The sequence below is a fragment of the Manacus vitellinus genome, unplaced genomic scaffold (genome assembly GCF_001715985.3).
Source record: "Manacus vitellinus isolate BGI_N305 unplaced genomic scaffold, ASM171598v3 scaffold_6_pilon, whole genome shotgun sequence".
Taxonomy (NCBI): domain Eukaryota; kingdom Metazoa; phylum Chordata; class Aves; order Passeriformes; family Pipridae; genus Manacus; species Manacus vitellinus.
The window spans coordinates 18,695,695-18,716,487 of NW_021940750.1; the positions used below are offsets into that span (position 1 = coordinate 18,695,695).

Here is a 20,793-nt window from a genome sequence, read left to right on the forward strand (position 1 = left end):
ATTATGTATTTCATGATGTGTCAATATTTTTATAACATCTATTATAGTAAGTTCTAATTTTAACTTTTCATTTTTGAAATCGTCAAAGGACAGCTGATACTTAAATGTAAGTTGAAACATTTTGTCTTATTTTCTAGGTCAGTGTGTCCCCTGTTTGTATTGTAATGAAATGGTTTGACACATTAGGACTGTGATTTTTTTTTTAAAGGAGATCACTTAGTGTGTTATTAGAGTGTTAGGCATTTTCAGTCCCCCTGTGTTAGCTGGACTCTTTTTCTAGACCCTGAAAAACCTCTGATCCTCTAATTAATGAGACAAGTGCTTATATTCTTTTCTAGATGAAAGTGTCACCTACTTCTCTTTCTTGTTGGTGGAACAGTTTGATATGTTGACACTTTGATACAGAAAATAAGATGAGCTGTTGTAATCTGCACTAAGTAGCAGCTGCTAATGTAAAAATAACAGAATGGTTAGAAGTTGGATGTCATAATGTGTCACAACATGACCTGCTCTATCACGCAGTATGTATTTCTCTTACTGATGATGTGCAAAATGTAAAAATATTAAAAATAGTGTAGAACAAAAATATTTCTTCAGTTGTTTAAAACATCTTTTCCAGATTTGGTTTTTTTTTTTTTGCTTGTTCGTTCTAATTCAGGATGAAAGAAACCTTTGTTTGCCCTCTGAGTCTCCTGCTGCCCTGAGAAGACACCTGACCTCTTACTGTCCAGCTAGCCTGCTAATATCAGCAGAAACATTCTCCTGCCCCAGGAGAAATGGGAGCAATTCTCAGTTGTCTTTTTGTGGCTGGATTCCATTTCAGACTCCAGATAACATAGGACCAAAAGAGCAGAAAGACATCTTATGGCCATTTTTCCCCATTTCCCGTTACAGCTTTACCAAGGGTAAATGTCTGGGTCCATAAACTGTAGAAATGAACTTTAGACTCCCCAGACTTCTCACCCAACCTTTTTCTAATCCATGGGAATATCCTGTATCGGTAGAAAGTAAGATGGTAGTAGCAACTACTATGAGTAAAGGAAAACTTGTACATTAACAGGTATCTCAGTCAAGCCAGGGGAAAATGTGGTGGGTGGAAAAGGATATCAGTTCTAATTGGGTCAGTTATAATCTCCATACAAATAAAATACGAATAAGTCATCCACAAGAAGGGTACTTATTAAGAAAGAAAGTTATGTCTTAGAAAACAGGAGATCTAGAGACAAATGAAAATTGCCTGAGGTTAAGCTAAATTTGCCTTTGGAAAGGAAATTAAACAATAGTATAACGACTGAAATGAGAATGAGGAAAGAGGAAATGTGCCACTGGTCTGAGAATGACATGGAGATCAAGGATAATCCAGATTAGGTCTGAAAGTGTGTGATTTTATTTTTTTTTTCTCAGCATTGGGCAATGATGGTGCCAACTATGAGGACAAGGGTTAAGGAAAGTGAATATATGATATGCAAATGGAGTACATTATAGCTGTTCAACAGATTATTGTGCTCAGATTAGGATAAAGAATGGTTTCCATCCCCAGTTCTGAAAGGGCTTGTACCTGAAATTTCAGGAATTATAGTAAAGTTCTTTAAGAAATCCTATGAGTCTTTGTACAGTGTCATATGACAGGAATTAGCAGAAGCAGCATCTATATTCAGAAGGTAAAAAAATGTAATTTTGACAACTACAAAAAAAACTACAGTTTTGACAACTGTAGGCCAATTAGTCTTTATTGTGAGGCCTTAGAGTAAATTTGGAAGGAAAATGTTTTTAAAGCATGGATCCATCAACAGTGGATTGAAGTACAGTTTTCACCCAAGTAAGATCATGCAAGAATTCTTCTTTGGTATGATAACTGCTTATTTAGACAAGAAAACTTTTTTTATATAAGCTGACACATAATCTTAAATGTTTTGCCATATGGAAAATTATTAATTACAGTGGGGAATGTGTATATTGTTATTTTACAAGCAGGCACAAGCTTAATATGGGAAATGCTGCTTGCTGTTAACTGGGTTCACCTAGAGTCTCTTGTTTGGAAGGATGGGCACTTTCAGTTCATGTCTGTCTGCAAAATGTCATGTACCCATGAAGGAGATGAGGGATTAGTCCAAGGCAATAAGGAACTAGTTACAGGAAGGCAACAGCAAACAGCTTTGAAAGAAGAAGCGTTAAGGTCCAAGGATTTCACTAGTGGAATTTCTCTTCGATTTCTTACCAACTGGTGCTGAACCAGTTTTATTTAATGTTGTCATTGAGAATCTTTGGTGGGAAGAGCAGCTGCATATCAGCAAAATTGCTTGATGATGCAGAGCTGGGAGATGTTACTAATAAAATGTGGAGATATTATTAATACAAAGTAAGTTCAAATTGTCTTTGAGAAAGATTGGATTGGCCTCAAGTACTGGCGAAGTTAACAAATGTCTATTTTTCTTCCCTTCGGTTTTTGTAGCTCTTGTGGGTTTTTTTAATCCAAATCACCTGATTCTGCTGTTATTTTTACTGATGCAAACCCAGTCAAATCAGTGCAGTTTTCTCTGCAGAAAAACTGACATAAATAAGAGTCTTCAGACTCTAATGCTACTGACTTTTGTCCTGAAAGGCAAGTGGAACATTGGTGTATTTTTTATGATAGTTCTCCAAAGGGACTAGCCGTTAATCTCTCCTTGAGTAGGTGTGTCAGCTGCAAACATTTCCTTCCAGTCTACCATTTCAATCACACTTCACAGTACAGTGAAAATTGGCAAGGATGTTAATTATTGGCCTCTAGAACAAACCACCTACTTTGATTCAAGCGTGTTTTCCAATTTTTAAGAATGTTGTTTCACCTACAGAACAGTATAATTACAGAAAATAGCTTGGTTTGGCTAACATCTTGTGTTCTGTGAGTTCTGCTTGCAAGGCAGCAAGCAGCACCAGGCAAGAGGCTCACCTGCAGAGGATTTTAACCTCTTGCTGACAGAAGCTAGGGCTTGCCAATATCCAGTACATTGTTCTTAGTATCAGAAGCTCAAAACCAGTGTCAGTCAGAGGTTAAACATTAACACTTTCTGCCTTTAAGGCTGAGAGAACCCCCCATATAGTAAGAAAGTTTGTTTTTATTCTCTATGGAACTTTCTGTTAAAATTTTATGAATGTCTGTTACAGGAGCAATTACAGCAGTGGGTCCTGTACCCGGGCAATGCAAAACCCTGGCTGCAATATGACCCGCAGAGCAGCATGGTTCATGGTTCAGAGACTGCCTGTGTAGCTGCATTTGTGCAATGCAGTGTTCAATAAAATTTGCCAGGAATCAGCCATGTGTCCAGGACATAATTAATCGACCAGCAGAATAAATTGCCCATAGATGACTGGGAGTTGACAGTAAACAATAAAACACCTGCCTTGAAGACTTACAGTCTGAGACAAACAGGAAACAGAAGCAAGTGGGAGCCCTGTTTTAGGAGAGAGATTTTGAGGCACAGACAGAGTCATTCATGGTTACACAGAGAGTTTGGCAGAGTTAGAGGCTGAATTATGTGCATTTCCCTTCATGGATTTGTAGCTCATGTAACAGGTCTTTAATTTACCAAGAAACTTTTCCGCAACGCTGTCCTGAAGAGTTGGCAGAATCCACAGTTGGCATTTCTCACACATATGGCTCTTGGTTAAGGGCTTTACAATTTGTACAATTAATAACTTACACCATGCATTAAAAACATTGAAAACAAGCCCAATGGTCAGTCTCATATATCAAGGAATTGCTGTGCAAGCCCAATCTTATTTAAATCCACCGATTTAAAGATAATTTATATGGTACCTGGGCCCTCAAGGAAGTCCTGCAGTGCTATTGAAACTGAACATTTTAAAATTAATGGTGATTAAGCTATAGACCCATATTAAATATGCTTGAGTACGTGTTTCTCCTACCTGCTCTTTAACTGTAAGGCCTGTCAGGGCTGGCTACCTTCCTGGCTTACAAGCCACATGCTGCAATTTCCGTAATGGTCATGAGTCACACGCCCTTCGCAGTTCAGTGTGAATCAACAATGGGAGGGGGAACATCCGGTAGGGTTCACAGATGGGAGATGACAAAAATTGCTCAGGGATTCCCTCACTCCACTATAAACCAGATCCTGGATGAGAATACACCCAGATCCCATCATGTGCTGTTGGTGCTGGTGTCTGCAGTCCCTGTTGGCCCATCGCCTGCCACTGCTCAGGGTTCTGGATATCCAGCAGCTCTTCTGCTGCTAACATCAGCCAGGGCCTCCCACTATAGGAACTGCACTTAACAGCCAGGGAGCCATGTGCAGACCAAGAGTCGTGCATCAGTAGTTCATAGCCAAGCGCCTTGCTTCACTCTCTATATGGCAGAGTGCCTTGCTTCACTCTCTATATGTTGGTTAACATTTTTGCACTATAGGAACACATATATATTAATATGAAATAGGTTTACTGATAACCACTTGGCTGAGCTGAAGAGCTCTAACCTTAGCCATTTAAAAATTAACTATATACATGAGGGAAGCCATTCAAAACATGGAAAAAAAAATAGAATGAATTCCAATGCTAGAAGACGAAAGAATTTTTTATAAGAATTAAATAGGCAGTGTGTCCTGTTTAGAGCTGGGATAGTGCTCATTTCTTCCTGGTAGCTGGTACAGTGCTCTGTTTTGGATTCAGTATGAGAATAATGTTGATAACACACTGATGTTTTAGATGTTGCTAACTGGTGTTTACCCTGTCAAGGACTTTTCAGTGTCTCATGCTCTGTCAATGAGGAGGTACACAAAAAGCTGAGAGGGAGCATGGTCAGGACAACTGACTGAACTGGCCAAAGGGACATTCTGTACTGTAGAACATCATGCCAATATATAAAATGGGGGAGTTACCAGGAAAGGGAGAAGGAACCGGCATGACAGTGGTTAGCAGGTGGTGAACAATTTGTATTGTGCATCACTTGTCTTTCTTGGGATTTATCTCCCTCTGTCCTTCTCCTTTCTATTACAATTATTAGTATTAGTACCATTATCAGTATTATCTTTTACTTTGTTTCAACGAGTTTGGTTTTCTTTCCTGATTCTCCTCACCATGCCACAGCAGGGAGAAGGGAAAGTGAGCAAGCAGCTAAGTGGTACTTGGTTGCTGGCTGGGGTTAAACCACGACACAGTGTCACATAACAATATAACTGGCTGAAATGAATGCACAGATTGTTATGTTTTCAAAGCAATATGGGTATGCAATAAATTGTTTATCAGTTGTTTTTTGTTTCACAGGCAGAATTGATAACCTTGCAACTAGAAAAAGAAGCTGCTCTTCAACAGTGCAAAAAACTAGAAGAAGAAATCCAGACATTGCGTGTTTATTACAGGTAAAATGATTGATTCTAATATGAATGAGTGACTCATAGGGGAAATTTTCTGTACTGTGTCTGACTGAGTGAGGAAATGGCCTTATCAAATAGGTATTTGTTCAAAAAATGTGAATACATCAATGAATCAAAGCCTGCATTTCTGCTTTACTGCTCACCAACCATCTCTTTGAAGTCCCTTTCTTACAGCCTGAATTTTGTATTAGTTTCTTCTAAGGGAAGGGAAAAGTTGCTGATAGTTGATTCTCACACAAGAATCTCTATAAAAGCTGTGCTGTAGCAATGTGATCACTTAAAACACATGGACGAAAGAACCAGTTTACATAAATGCTTGTTTCTTCCCTCTCTGCACATACCTAACTTAATCAACACAGATTTTGAAATAATAAAATCTGTAATTCTAAAAGACTTTTTTCTTCTTCAGCCTCAATATATGTGTGTTTTAATTCCTTATGGTCTGTAGTAGTACGTAGAATGAGAGAAATACCCATTCTCATTAATTTAGTTGGGCTGCACTGAACATTTGCATAGATCAGTGGTTTTTAGTCCCTGAGGAAAAGCTCTGTGTGGTCCAGTGAAGGAGTTAGGTTGTTTTATGGAGTGATGTTGGGTTACAGCTCTCATTTCATCCTGACCTCCTGTGTGAGAGGGGATACAGAGCTGCCAGCAGGTTAAAGGCAGGAGAATTGGCATCAACACAGCAGAAAATTGTGAATCTGAAGGCTGAATGTCTGTGATGAGGGATGTGGGCTGCAGAGGTAAATAATAAATGTAGTGTGAATACTATGTTCATTGGAAATAAAGAGGACTAGTTAGTTATGACTAAACAGCATTTGCAGTAGCAGAACTGTGTATGTTTTCAGTGTTTCAGCATTCACAAGTGAAAAATACTCGGGTTTCTAGAGGTTTTTCAAGTTTCCCCTTCTCATTAAGTTTATTAAAACCTTGGAGGGAAGTTTCAAAAACAACTTTTGTTCCTAAATCTCATAGGCATTTATTTAAAGCCTGTTAATAGTGAATAGAAACCCCAAGCAATTTGTGATTATTGCTTTTAATGAATTTGGTCAGCATTTAGTGTGTGCACAAATTATGGTATGATTTACCAAGCTAGAAAGAATTTATTATAGTGCCCTTATTCCTCACTTAAATGGATTTTGTAGACTAGTTTAAAAACTTAAATGCAATTTTTGTACTGATATTTCAGAAAAAAAAAGAATGTGCTTGTGTTTTTCTCTGCACATTGTAGGAGATTTTTCATTGATTTCTGAGCTATACTTTTGGCATAGCCTGTCAAGTTTGCACGAACATATAATCTTTAACAAGTATAGTAAGGCAGCAACTCAGTTTACTCATGTAAACGCTTTAAATCTCAAATAATGACTTACAGGAATCAGCATTAGAGTGTACCATGTTACTAGCTTATAGCTCTTTTAACAGTTGAAATTTCACTGTAGGTTGGATGATGACATTTGCAAAATCTACCCATTAGGTGTGGAAATGCTCACCTAATTATCCCCTGGGGCAAGAACTATTGTATTGCTGCTAAGTTATACAAGTTATAACATCTAAAGGGGAAGATTTTATCTCCTTCCTTGCTGTTCTAGAGGCTAATGCATTCTGAAGTGGAACCACAGAGTGACTAATTGAGGTTGGCAGGGACCTCTAGAGGTCATCTTCTCCAATCCCTGCTCAAGCAAGGCCAACCAGACCTGGTTGCCCAGGATCACATCCAGACGGGTTTTAAGTATCTTCAAGGATGGAGACTCCACAACCTCTCTGTATGGAGACACTGTCTGTCATACAGAGGCATGACTTGAAAAGCCAAAGACCACCCAGGGTTGAACCTGGTGAGGGAGGTAAAAGGCAACAGGAAGGACTCCTGTAAATGCATAAGCAGCAACATTTGATGTCTCATGCCTATCTTTTGCCTTGATTAAAAATTAATTGCATTATTTTGAAGATTCTTATGAACTTCTTAACATTTTGGTTACAGTTTGCCCTGCGTTCCATGAACATCTGCAGCCTCTGTCATGCAACAGGGTGACAGTACTTTGAACACATGCTAAATGAGACAGAAAAGAATATATGTCACATGTGCGAGTTTGGACTACCAGTGTGATCAGGAAGCCGTAGCATTTACACTGTAAAGAGAGACTGAGGGTACTGCTCTTGTACAGCCTGGGAAAGAAAGAATATTTCTTTCTCTGGTGGCTCCAGGGAGACCTAACAGCAGCCTGACAGAGTCTATGCGGAGGTTGTCAAGAAGGGCAGGCTCTTGACAGTGCTCCATCACAACAGTGAGAGAAAACAGACTTGAACTGAAGCAAGATTGTTTCAGTCAGATTGTAAGGGAAAACTTTTTTGCCATGAGGGCCGTCCATCACTGGAACAGATTTCCAGAGAGGTTTTGCAATCTCTATTCTTGGAGATTTCCAATGCCTGACGTGATAAAATCATGAGTAACGTGGTCTGATCTCATTGTTGATATCACTTTGAGAGCAAGATTGATTGGCCTAGAGACTGCCAGTGGTCACTTCCAACTTGATTATTCTACAATTCTGTGATCTGATAGCTGCTGCTGTTTGAAAACATTCATTTTTTTTTCTCCAACTTTGAAAGAAGTCTATGTTGTAAACCATACTGCTTTTCAGATGATGTGAAAAGTGAATCCTAACTGAAACTGGAGTTCCATGGAAAACCTGAATGACCCAAACCAAAATTAAAATGAGTTTTTGTGGAATTAATGATGAAACATTGATTTCCTTATGAGTTTTGACTTTCTGAAAGAAAGCACATCCCAGAACAATTTCAGTCTTCTTTAAAAAGGAAAGAGAAGTTAAAAGGAAGAAAGAGAAAAGGAGGAAGAATCTAGTTCAGATACAGAAAGGAAAAGAAGTTGGCTCTGAATAAAGTTTGGCAGGTTTTCTGCTTCTGTTTGTTCTTATTGTATTGCTTCTGTGTCAAGTTTCAAAAGGAAACTTGTGCTTTCTGGATACTAACTCAAAAATACATATCAGAAATAAAAATTTGCATAATAGGAACAGTGTAGAGTTTCTAGCTTACTAATTATTTCAACACACTACTCTTTATGCTAGGGATTAATGCAAATCATAGATCCTCAGTGACCAAAGAAGGTTATATCCAAATAATCAGTTTTGGAGTATGTGGGATTGTTAATCCCACTACCTCTTTCTCATATAGCTCTGTTGTTTGAACATCATCGCAAAATTTTATTTGCATATTTTTCAGTTATGTGATCTGTCCATTTTTATAATCAGGTTCCTTCTTCCCCTAAATTTCTATGCTGAGCATCACACCATATGGTATGGTATATCCCTTTGGTCAGTTAGGGTCAGCTGTCCTGGCTATGTCCCTTCCCAACTTCCTGCATACTTCCAGCCTGGTGGAGTGGTGTGAGAAGCAAAAAAGGCCTTGACTCTGTGTGAACATTGCTCAGGAATAACTAAAGCATACATGTTTTATCAACACTTTTTCCAAAATGTAGTCCCATACCAGCTACTATGAAGAAAATTAACTGTATCAAAGCCAAAACAAGTACAATGTTGCAGAGTAATTGGAATCTGTAAGTTATGGCCAGCATGGGAGAAAAAGATGGCTTAATTTACAGTGATGTGATGTTTTTCAATAAAGAAATAGAAGAATAACTTCAATTAGTATGACCTGAAATAAATATTTTTAGATTCAAACTTTCAGTTAATATGGGTAGCTTCTCTGTCAGCAATGCAAGCAGTTTTCTTGCTCCCTAACCAGTTGTATCACTTTTATAAGTTATAAAGTGTTGAAGAGATTTATCAGAATTCAAATCTACAAGTTTCAGTGTTTCCAGTACTTCAGTTAAATTGGAATTCATGTATAAGTGACACAAGCAAATGGTCTAAATAACAATGATTTTTATTGAGATCCGTATATTTTTCCCACAAAGTCTCTTGTAAAATAACAAGGAGGTTCATCTTTTTAAACATTGAAATCAATAGCTGTGAAAGTAGAAAATCAAGAAGTATTTTTGTCATTTCCTCAAATGAAAGACTTACAGGTACAGGGACAAACTCAATTTTCATTTTAATTACAGAACTGAATCACCCTATAACAGGAGAATTAGATGAGGCATTATTTGCAGTCCCAGACAAAAAGGCTGTTTTCTATTCAAGCTTTGAATACAGTTGTGTGTTTTTGGTTAAATTCCATTCTATAGTTTCGTGACTGATGTTATGGAATATAATACTCAGATGGTACCATTTCAAGCATGCTCCATGGATGCTGTGTGTGGATATAAAATGGTTTAGTTCTTGCTGTTAGACTGTTGCTCTCATTCTGGTCTTAAGGACTTTTAAAAACTATAAATTATTTCTACCTAACAGGTCAATATTCATCTTCGCAGCCACTGCAGTAGCAAGTCAGAATACAATTGCTTAAGAATTCTGACTCCTGTACTCTGACTGACCCCTGCTCAAACATTTCAGCCTGTTTGTTCTGCTATCTCGCAGTCTTTTTGAGAGTTCTCTCAATCCAGATTTCTCTCAGAGGAGAATGATATGTAGCAGAAGACTGGACTACTCTAACACCCAGTTTCCCAGCCCGAATGATCTGGAACCCATTTACAGTGGGATTAGTGAAGCTGCAACCACTTATGCAGAGTAGTGATCTCAGTCCTTCCTCCAAAGCAATATTGGGCTACCTTGAGCACCTGTCCCTGCAATTTACCTCAGAGAACTGATCTTTTCATACCTCAGAGAACTGATCTTTTCATGCCTGTTTTTTTATCTCACTTTTTCAGTTATGGCCGTTGACTCATTTTCCTGCTCCTTTCATCCTGTCTGCTTGCTGCAGTTCTGGCAGTTGCTGTCATTGTTTCAGTACTGGTTGCTTTAGACACAACATTGTATAATTGCAGTCAGTAAGAAGAATGACCAGATAATGGTATCACTGTAAACCCTACTGTTCTTTTAGAACTATTTTGGGGAGATCATGGAGAAGACAGCAGTTGTGTTTTAAGGATTCTCTGTCCTTGCAGCAGTGACTTCTGTTTTGTCCAAGAGTTTCAGACACCTGACATTAAACATAAATCTTGAGCTAATTAAATTTACCACTTCCAAGCACAGAAGAGTTTCTCTTTTATACTGAAGAGATAAGGTACTTGGAGCTATTGTGCAGTGGGAGACAGTGTGATATGTCTTCTTTTAAATAACCTGCTCCAGTTTGGTACTGCCAAACATATGGAAAACAGTGGCTCCTTAAGGGAATACTAAGGTTTTTGTTTGTCTTTCATTATTATAAATAAGGTCAGGTACCATCCAAACTATATTTCTTAATTTGTACTCTACATATAAAGTCCAGTTGATTTCTGTGGGAGATTTGGATTTGGGAGGGATGAAGACTTAGCCCTTGTTTGTGGTTTGGGGTTTTTTTTAAATGTGTATATGCTTTCTTTCTGTTTGTTTATTGAACTGAGTGCTGAAATTAGTAGAAAATCTGTGAGGTGGGACAGTGCTGTCTTTTAAATCAGACTGGTTAAAACTACACCTTATCTCAGGAACCCATGGAAGTTTCAGTGAATTATTAGTTGATTTTTGGGGGTGAGGGGAGCCAACACCCTGGTAATTTGGAACCAGGAATTAGAATTTGTATTTTCAATCTACTCCTCTGTTCTCATGCCACTTTCTAGTGGGGTGCTGCAGCCCTACAAGAATTGGGATTTTAAGTTCATGGGTCTTTCTCATTTTGTAATCTCATGGGCATTTTCCCACTAATAAGCCCCTATTGACTTCTTTCCCTTTGTCACTTTATTGCTTGTGCAATCACAGCTCTTGTTAGTGTTACAGGAGATAAAAGTCCAAGGTTTGGGGGCTGTTTCATGAACAGCTAAAGGGGGGAAGACAGATCAATAAGCTGCTCTGCACTGGCAAAGGAGCTTCATGAAGTTTTACTGGCACTACTGAGATCGCTGTACTTCTGAGTGTCCTGGTGCAAGTGAGCAGTGAGGCAGAGCCTTCCCTTGTTGTAGGTGTTATCCTTGTATATTTCACGTTTTATTGGATTTATTATCCTCTTCCCCCTCTGCCTCATTCCCCGACTTCTTGTTCTCAAGCCTCTCATTGATTGTTGTCTCAGTTTCTGCATTTGTTCGTCTTTCTAACAATAATAGGGTTGGAGAGACTGACTTTATAAATAATTCAGTGGATAGAAAAATTTCTTGGGAGTGTGGCAGATCAGACTCACATCTGTACTCCAATTAATATTTGACCGTTTGCACAGAAGAGGGATGGTAGAGAAAAGCTCCAGTATATACCATGGGCTTGGTGTTTACAGTGCCTGTTTGGCAGGCAATGAAAAGACAAAGTAGTATCTGAACCTATAGGGGCTAGGGGTGTCCTTTTTTTGCCTCTCAATGAAAAATTTTAGCCATCCGAGTGCTCTTCAATCTTTCTCTGTCTCTCATTCCTTTAGAAACACACTCAAAAAAATACTTTTGAATGTTTCTTTTTTTTTTTGCCCTGACATGATTTTGAAAGTTTCCCCATCTCACTGGAGAAAAAAACTGTAGTATGGAAAAACAATTTCCAACTCAGCTTTAGTGATTTATGAAGACTTTGAGAGAGAGGAAGCACTAAACTGTCGGAGATCCCAGGCACCTGATGGAATAACAAGCCACTATCCCTGCAATCAGTACAGCGGTGAATGTAGTACACTCAAATTGCCTTGTGCTGCTGTTGACTCAGATGTGGATTGATCTGACCTACACTTTATGAAATCTTTGTGCCTAATGTTTCCAGGGGCTGGCTCTTGGCCTTCAGAGGTACCTTGCCAATACAAAAGACTAAGCAGCAGGTCTGAGGAGAAACATGGGTAGCATGAATATGGACTGAAGCGCCTAACACACTCTGTGATGCAGTTTTAATTTGTACCGTGTACTGTGCTAATTTTCCTGCTGCTTCTGTTATTGGCTGTGTTATAGTGGAAAAGTTTCTTAAGTTTTGAAGATTAGTTGAGGACCAACTAGTCACTTTTTGTGCCAAGTACATTAAAGCTAAAAACACTGGGCAAGTCCTTACACTATATTTCATCAGACTTGAGCAGACTTCTTCTCTACCTATTTGCTCTTGTGGGGTAATGAGAATTAAAACAGTGTTTACTTTGTCTTTTTAACTGTGATGGACCTTTTCAAATGGGTTTCTGTTCTTCTCTAAGAGTAACGATTTACCTGACAGAAAGGAATTCCTTGCCATTGGATGCTGATATGATCTCATGATTGTATACATGGCCCTACTAGCTTTCTGTTCACAACTCTCCTTTGCCTGGCTGGTTCCTTCACACTTTTTACCTCTGCTCTCTGTAATTTTCTGTTAGGACTTCCTTGGTTTCTCAGTCAACTGAAAAGTCTAAGAAGGGTAATTTTGTGTTGTGCTTTTTGGAATAAGCATGTAGTTAGAGGTGTATAGGATCTGGTTTTGAAATTTGTTAAAGCCTGATAAAATGGAAGAACTACCTGCAATCAACCCACTGACTGCTACAGGTAGTTTGGAGTAGATTAGCAATACAAAGTAGATTAGCAATACAATACTCCTATAGAAATACTTGTAAAAATTAGGACATTGAGATCACTAGAGTTAATATGTATTCTATATAATGTAAGAATACTCACAAGAAAAATTGGAGAATCTATAAAGAGCATATGCAGGATTATGAAATCTGCTGTCTGGTGGAAAGGGTATGCGGCCAGAGGCTACGAAATCTGATTCTACCACTGAAGTGCTGGATGAATATAGATGAATCACATCACTAAACTCTGCTTCAGCTGCTTTGTTTGTATAAACTGAATAAGAAGTTTTACCATTTTGCATAACGCCTTTAGAGACTATGAAAATACAGGTACTCCTGCTTTAAAATGAGGGAAGGAAAACAGATACAAGATAAGAAACAGCCCTCTCTAGAGCAAGTTAAGAAACACAGGAAAACTCTGTGTGTAATAAGAGCTATTTGGAAGACTGTTTTCCCCTGAGAAGTTAGAAAATCTAAAAGTGTAAAAAAAGAATTCAGCTTGCCCTGTAAATATTGTATGAATGGGAATTCTTTTGTTATTAATACGATTTTTAGAAATAAGGTAATAACATTGTCAGGAGGACTTTAAATGCCATTTCATTTTTTGTTGGTTTTTCACAGGACATGTTTTTATGTTAAAATGTCAGTTCAGTAATTTTGAAAAATCATCACTTTGATATGTTTCAGTTTAGTTCTCTTCAGCTGAAGAACTGAAACAAAATGGCACTTCAAGTTGAAATATTAAGGTGAAAGAAAAATTTTCACTTACAAATTTGCCACAGGAAGGCAACATATATTTTAGTGTTGGAATTTACATCTCCAAATAAAAAACAAACTCTTTGATGAGAAGACTTCCCACATGAGCAATTTTCAGCCAGTGCTAGACATAACATTGCTTTTCTTACTTTGCGCTTAACACTGCTCGCCGTAGCAAACTGCTAGAAAGTATCTAGGAATGCAGGTAGCAGGAGGAGTCCTCTGCCTGTTACATATTACAAGCCAGAAGACTGCCCACCTGTTGTGTTTGCAAACAAAGTCAAAAATAAGGTACTTTCTTTGTTCAGTTTCTGTCTATAAACTTAGAACTTTTATTAAATTGATACATGCATGTCATGCATTTCCAACTAATGTGATAGAGGTCTTGTGTTTTGGAAGCTGAAGGTTTTTAACCTTGTGTCCAGCATTCCATAGTGATGTGTTACTCATCTGGTGTGGGTAATTCTTCCAGCATAGGTGTGAAGGCTCTCATTTTGAGGAGAGTAAAGACCAACTTGGAAGCTCCAACCACAGTTTTCCAGTGAGTAAGTGGGCCTGCTGGGATTTGCACAATTCTGAATCTTTCAAATATTTGAGTAAAGTGTAACATACTAGTAATAGTTTGCTTTGACAAGCTGCAGTTCATATAGTCATGATAGGAAGGAGAACTAGCACAGAGCCACTTGTTTTTTTCCCTACACTAACAAGAAGGCACGTGAGCAGTGGTACAGAGCTGCTATCTCACTAGCAGAGGAGTTTTTCTCGCTCTGAGTTTGGAAGGAAAACCTACAGGAGGAGAGGGAGGGAATTATGCTGAGTGAATCATCAGTCGTATATTTTCATTGTCAGCAAAGAGAGTTTAGAGAAGCTCTTCCCTGGCCTGAGCCACTTCATGTTATAGTTTTGTCTTCTTTTCTCTTAGTCTGTGCTGTATCAGTGATGCACATTAGAGCATAGCCAGCCACAAATGTTTCCATGATTGACAAATGCTGTGTTTATTTATTTATTTATTTCACCTTCTTCACACTGCTAACTACCCACATTTATTATGTCAGTTGTGAATTGAAAAATACAATATTGCACCATGAAATAGTAAAAGTTTCTCCTGGCAACTGGTAGCTAATGTCCTGAGTAAGTAAGAGAGCCAAGAACGAGATCTCAGAAAGAAAAGAAACCTGCTAGTATTGTAATTTTAGAGTTGACATTTGGAGCAAATAAAGTCATGGTCTGCCACACAGGATCCACCACAGTATCTCTCCCATCATGAAGAGAGACCTTTTTTTGCAGTTTTTACCAGTGTCTTAGGGCTTCTGCTTTGATTTTTAAGAGCAATTTCTTGACACTAGTAATTTAAATAGTTTTTCTTCACACTTGACACTGTCGTTGTTTCCAAGCTTTCAGGGTTAATAATATGTGTCTGTACTGTTCAGTAGACACCACAACAAAAACACTGATCACCACAAAATAAACTTTGAGATGGCCGAATTGTTTCAAGAGTAGGAAATAATAATGAGAATTGTGTAAAATTTGTTATAAACATTCTCATGTTAAAAACTGTAAAAGTAAAGGATCTCTTTTCAATGTAAGTTTGTATTCAGTGCTGGTCAAAGTAAACTTGTATGTACAAACAATATCTGCCCAACAGTCAGTAGCCTAAATTGTAAATACAGTAGATTATTTGGGGTTTCTTTGCTTGTCTTCTATATCACTGTTTTTAAAAACTAAGTAGGAAACTATTAAGAAAAAAAAGAGTCTTCCTTTGTCTTTTGTATTATTTTTTGTCAAATACATTTTTTTTAATATTTCTGGTGTTTGTAGCAGGAAAAAAAATCCTTTTATTTCATTTATCTATTCTTTTAAAATAGCATAGAAAGTAACAAATGTTGGGTGGAAACAAAGAAAAGTCACAGTTGGATGTTGCTATTATAAGATAGGTGATGACAATGGTATCTTTTCAGTGTATCTCTTATCTGGGGTGTCATTAAATCTAATGATGTGCTAAATAATAAAAGCAGCCTTATCATATTGCAAGGCCTTGAGTTGTCTAAAAGTTGCCATGCCTACTTTTGGAGTGTTTGGTGTCAGAAGGAGCTGCAGTTCAGAGTGCATTTATGCCATCAAAGCTCTTTAGACAGATGGCTGCTAGCACTCCAAAATGATTAAAATATGTTCCAAGCAACATCAGTCTGTGGGCTTGGGGACCCAACCTTTCATTAGTCAATAAAGGGTCTTGAGTTCTTGAAAATGAAATCTTTAAAAGCTAATAAGGCTGCTGGTTTGCTCTGAGCTGTTTCTTTGGACTTGCTGTTGTGGATTGGACTAGGGCCAGTATCTGTCCAATAATATAAGGCTTTAAAAAAAATCTGGTTACAAGAGGCCTCCCAGCAGATCTGCCTGTTAAATAGTGGGGCCAAAATTTTCAGTCTCATGTACATAAGTTTAGGCACCTGAGTTTGCATGTTGGGAGCTGGGAGGGGATCTGCAACTGCCCCTTTGAAAAGCCAGTTGTTTACCGGAGCAGTAGTTTAACTATAAGTGCTAAAGCTGGATCATTAAGACCTGTACAATTTTATTTTTAAATCCTTATGTGTTGACTCAAGATTATCTAAAGAATACTTTCAGGGTACCATAATCAAGATCACTAAGCAAGTTTTCCAGAGCTTCTAGAAATCAGTAATATTATTTGCAGCATTCTCAAGTGTTGTCAGTACTTGCCAAATATGAACGCATAGTTAGGTGGTACAGTGTGGTTGAGTTTATTGTCTTGTCTAAACCTGGCTTATGAGAGATAGCAACTGGGGGCTTGTGCAAGTGTGAGGTGTCTGTAACCTCTGCATGTCTATGTGAAGGCAGCAGCAATAAATGCCTGTTTAATAAGATACTAACATGTTCAAGCCTTTTGTTTCTTTTTTTTTCTTTCTCTGACGGAAGAAAATCTGCTCTGACAATTTGCAGACTTCTGAACTTGAAGTGTTCTTGCCCTGTCAACTCTTTCTACACAAGTCTCAAAATCCGAAGATATGTAAATTCTTTCCAAAACACCTCAAGATTTAGCCTACTGTTGTAGAATGTATTTTAAAACACATCAGAGTTTTGACATGCACCAACAGAAGTCAAGCAAGTCGTGGTGATCCCGTTAGCTCAATGTGATCCCATTAGCCACATTGTTCAGCCTGTCTTCTTTCACCTTGGGAACAGCTCTCACATTCCTTTTGTCAGGACTTGATGGGACCGGCAAGTGAATTGTTCCACACACACACACACCATATTTACTCGGAGAACGTCATACTTCATTTCTTTTTCCCAGAGTCTCCCTCTGAAGGCTTGCCTGCACCTGAACAGCCAGTGAATTTTCCTAATCATAAACATAAGCAAGATGTTACTGTCTTTTGATAAAAGATTCTGGGTTCTGATTATTTTGGTGAGCTGACTTTTTTCATTTATAGAACATCTGGAATTTTATATAGAATATAGAATATTTGTGTGTCCGAAAGCGTTGTCTACTATCTAAACAGTCCTGTCATCTACTCTGCTCTTACAAATGACTTCTGAACGTTTTCCCTAACTCTAGGCATAAGTATTTTATTTCTGTTCTTCAGATTCCTGTGAACTAATTTTTTTCCTGAGACAACACTAAGAACTCATTTTCTGCGGAGTAGGCGAAACAAGACAAAGGTCTACACTAAAAGCTCAGGAGGTAGTGAACATGCCTGTTTCTCTTAGTGTCTCCATTTCTGGGGTTCCTTGTGAACAGAGATATTTACCTTGGACTTGAGAGTTCTCACATTGATTTAAGTATGCTCTGAAGTGGTCCTGTTATTTTTTTCTCTGTTACTGTTCTGCCTCCCAATGACCTAAATGAGTCAGAACTTCAGGGTAAGGAAATGCACAAAGCTTTCACCAATGTGCTATGATTTTAAGGCTCAATAAATCATGGAAAACTAAGACTGGGAAAGAAAACTATAAAGAACAGATTCACAGTGTCTTGGGAGGAGACGGAATTTCTCTCCTTAGGAATTATGTCTCTTTTTATCTCCTAATATATCAGAGTTCTTTTTCTCCACTCCAGAGCATCACACAAAACATTTTTACTAATCAAGCCAGCATCATACGTAGCCTGTGTCACTTCTTTTTTGGATCATTTTTCTGAGCTCTGCAGAAGCCCCATTTCCCACAATGCCATGTAACAAGCAAGTGCTGCCAAATGCTCCACCCATATACTCAGGTCTGAGGTTTCCAGAGAACCGGGCAGGACTTAAGAGCAATATGAGTTTGGAGAAGTGGATGATTTTATACATGCCGCTTAAGTGCTCGGGGGACTCCTGCTTTGAGTGTTCTGGTTTGTCATTGTTTTCATCTGGAGTTGCAAGTCCCTGAAAGTTGTGAACACCTAAAGGTCTCCGTCTGGGGAGTGGAAATGAAGGGCCTCTTTTGGAATGTTTTTTCTTTGCCTTTCGATTCCCCTAGCTATAAGATGTAAATAATGCTACTCATGCATTTTTCGGAAAGTACATTGGTTTAAGTTTTCTTTATTAGATTCTACTAAATCTTAAATGGTGTAAACCTAAATTTATCACAGTATTGTAGCAGTCCTGAAATGCGAGTACTGAACTGCTTTTTGCAGACGAGTCATACACTGTGAGTGCCCCATTAATACATTTAATGTTTAAAGACCAACTATTTCTTCTGCTTCCTCCAAATTACTGTAAAGTTACTATTTCAAGGAGAGAAAGTAGCTTTTTATTCTGGAGAAGACTGTGGCATTCATAGCTTTCAGTGAGAATGTAATCTTAAACAGTTCATAAGATTTCCTCTGCTAAAAGGCAGCACGAATTCAGAAATCTTTGAAATATGAATAAGGTTTCAAGAGAGAAAGAAAGGTATCTGCTTTCCAGATAGGTGAGTTCAGTTGTTGCATTAGTTCAGTTTTGGGCCAGAGTGTGTTCGTGTGTGATCAAATTAATGAATATATCTCTAACTTTGTTGTAGAAATGTCACAGAGTTCCTTCTTTCTGTTTTTAACAGATTGGGGGGTAAAAAAACTAGTTTCATGAAGGAGCCTACCAAAGTTGATGGAAGTGAATTTGGACAGCCAATTAGTGTGGGACAGATAGACAGGAACACTGAAGAATGTAAAATGAGTGGATTGCTGCAGATTTATGCTTGCCAGAACAAAACAGGCAAATTGTGATTTTAAAGACCCTGAGTTTGCAGACTTGAATAAAGGCAGGCCTTAAAAAAAATCCAAGAACATGTTGGTATAATGATACTTCTTTTGAACACTGTGCTAGAGAAAGGGTACAAGAATGTCAAACATTTAAAAATTATTTTTACTCAGCTAATGCTTCCATAATGGACGTTAATACTGTTGACATTACTCATGGATTGAATGCAAGCAATTTAGACAGTAGATAGTATCAGGTGCTAATAGATCAAATGTAATTATTCTTGATGAAATAATTTTACACAGTTGAGCAAAATTGTTTCAATTATTCACTGTGAAAGAAAACACTGAGTAAAAGTGAAAATACTAAGCTCTCTCCTCTAGGGGCATTATATGCATTTCTGGCTCATATTTTTCCATCATAACAACCTTTCCTCTATAACAGCTTCCAGTGCAAGTTATTACAATTCTTTTTGCGTAAGATAGGTCATGTGAAGTTCAGCTGTAGGTGGGGCCATTGTGGTTGATTGGGGGACAGTCTTAATAGATCCATTTCATTAATTAAGTCATGCATTTTTTTATTAACAAAACCTGTATGTCAGGTTTAGCCAGCTGGGAGCCATTCTTATGGTTGTTATCTTTGTCAGAAGGAATATTGTGAAAATAAGGAATTACTGTACACGCTTTAACTCCTGATTAAACAGGAATGACATCCGCTCACCTGCTGTCCATGAAAAAATAACTTAGGGGCATATCATGAGGTTGATTCATAGGTTCTGATCTTACATATCTCATTAAGGTAAAAACTCTTTACATTGCATTGAAAATACACCATGAAGGACTTGTGTTGTACCAACCCCATGGTCATTGAGACAGGCAAGGTTAAGGCCAAAAATTCAAACATCTAGATTATTTATTGTTTTCTTTTTAATCGTGAAGGAACTTTTTCTTCATGCCCCTCTTTTTGGATGTATAAAGTCATATTTTCTTGTATTCTTTCTCTTCTGATGTTCCATTCCCAGAGATCAGAAGGAAGCAGCAAGATTTCTAGGAAGTGTTTAGTTGTACTAGGCACCCAGAACAGTGTAAGCACCTACCAACGGCCTCAGCCTTTAGCTTCTTAATACAAATAAATTCAAGGCATTCTTCACAAGGCTTTATCCTAGTTCTCAATGGGAAATGCGCTGATGGCTTCCACTAGCATTAAAGAAGATAGAACTCGGGAGGAACTTTCACCAAAGAGGAAGAAGTGCTGTGAATTTGTCCGTCACCCAAAGGAGTGGGAAGAAGGATGGGTAACAAGGTTCATATTATCTGATTTATCTTTCTTTTGCTTCTGAGCCATGCAGGATCTTAGTGTTATACAGGCTCATAAAACATCATGTTCTGTTTGTTTCAATCCTATTCTGTAAAAAGGACTTCCATCCTAAGGGTTTTCGTGGAGATACAGAAAAACATATTCTTCCATTTAGCTCTTCTTCCCTCCTGTCTTTACCAAAAGAGTCATTTTACTATATTTCTACAGTTGTGACAGTAGAATGAGGACTGTTGTGGTGTAGGAATTTAGTTCTCCCTCTTGAGCAATGTTACTGCTCCTATCAGAGGAGGGCATAATATCTGTTGAATGTAGCATGGTAGGTAGCAAATACATTTGCTGCTCCAGTATTTCACTTTTACCTGCTGGTCATGGACAAATGATATGCTGGCAAAAAAGAAAAAACTAAAAATTAAAGCTCACAGCTATATTATTCTTTTACAGATTTTATTTCAGTAGCCCAACAGTCAAAACCCATGAGGGTAAAGGAAGAGAGAGGTGAGAGAAGCTGATTTAAAAGTTTTAGGATGCAGAAATTAATTCAGCACTGTTTACAGCTCTTTCCAGCCCCAATGCTTAGGAGCCTTCTCTTCACTGATTTTTCTTCAGAAGCCAGCAGTCTAATCTCAAGCTTTTCAAGAGGTATG

The 20,793-nt window shown here is 38.0% G+C and overlaps 1 protein-coding gene across 3 annotated transcripts in view; it reads left to right on the top strand.

Moving 5' to 3' along the window:
• Positions 1-20,793, top strand: part of MIPOL1 (mirror-image polydactyly 1) — a 197,861-nt gene that overhangs the window by 128,371 nt on the left and 48,697 nt on the right. For all 3 annotated transcript variants that reach the window (XM_018082928.2, XM_018082926.2, XM_018082927.2), the window contains exon 11: positions 5,260-5,354. In XM_018082928.2, the coding sequence (XP_017938417.2) occupies positions 5,260-5,354 (95 nt within the window). The remainder of the gene's footprint in view (positions 1-5,259; positions 5,355-20,793) is intronic.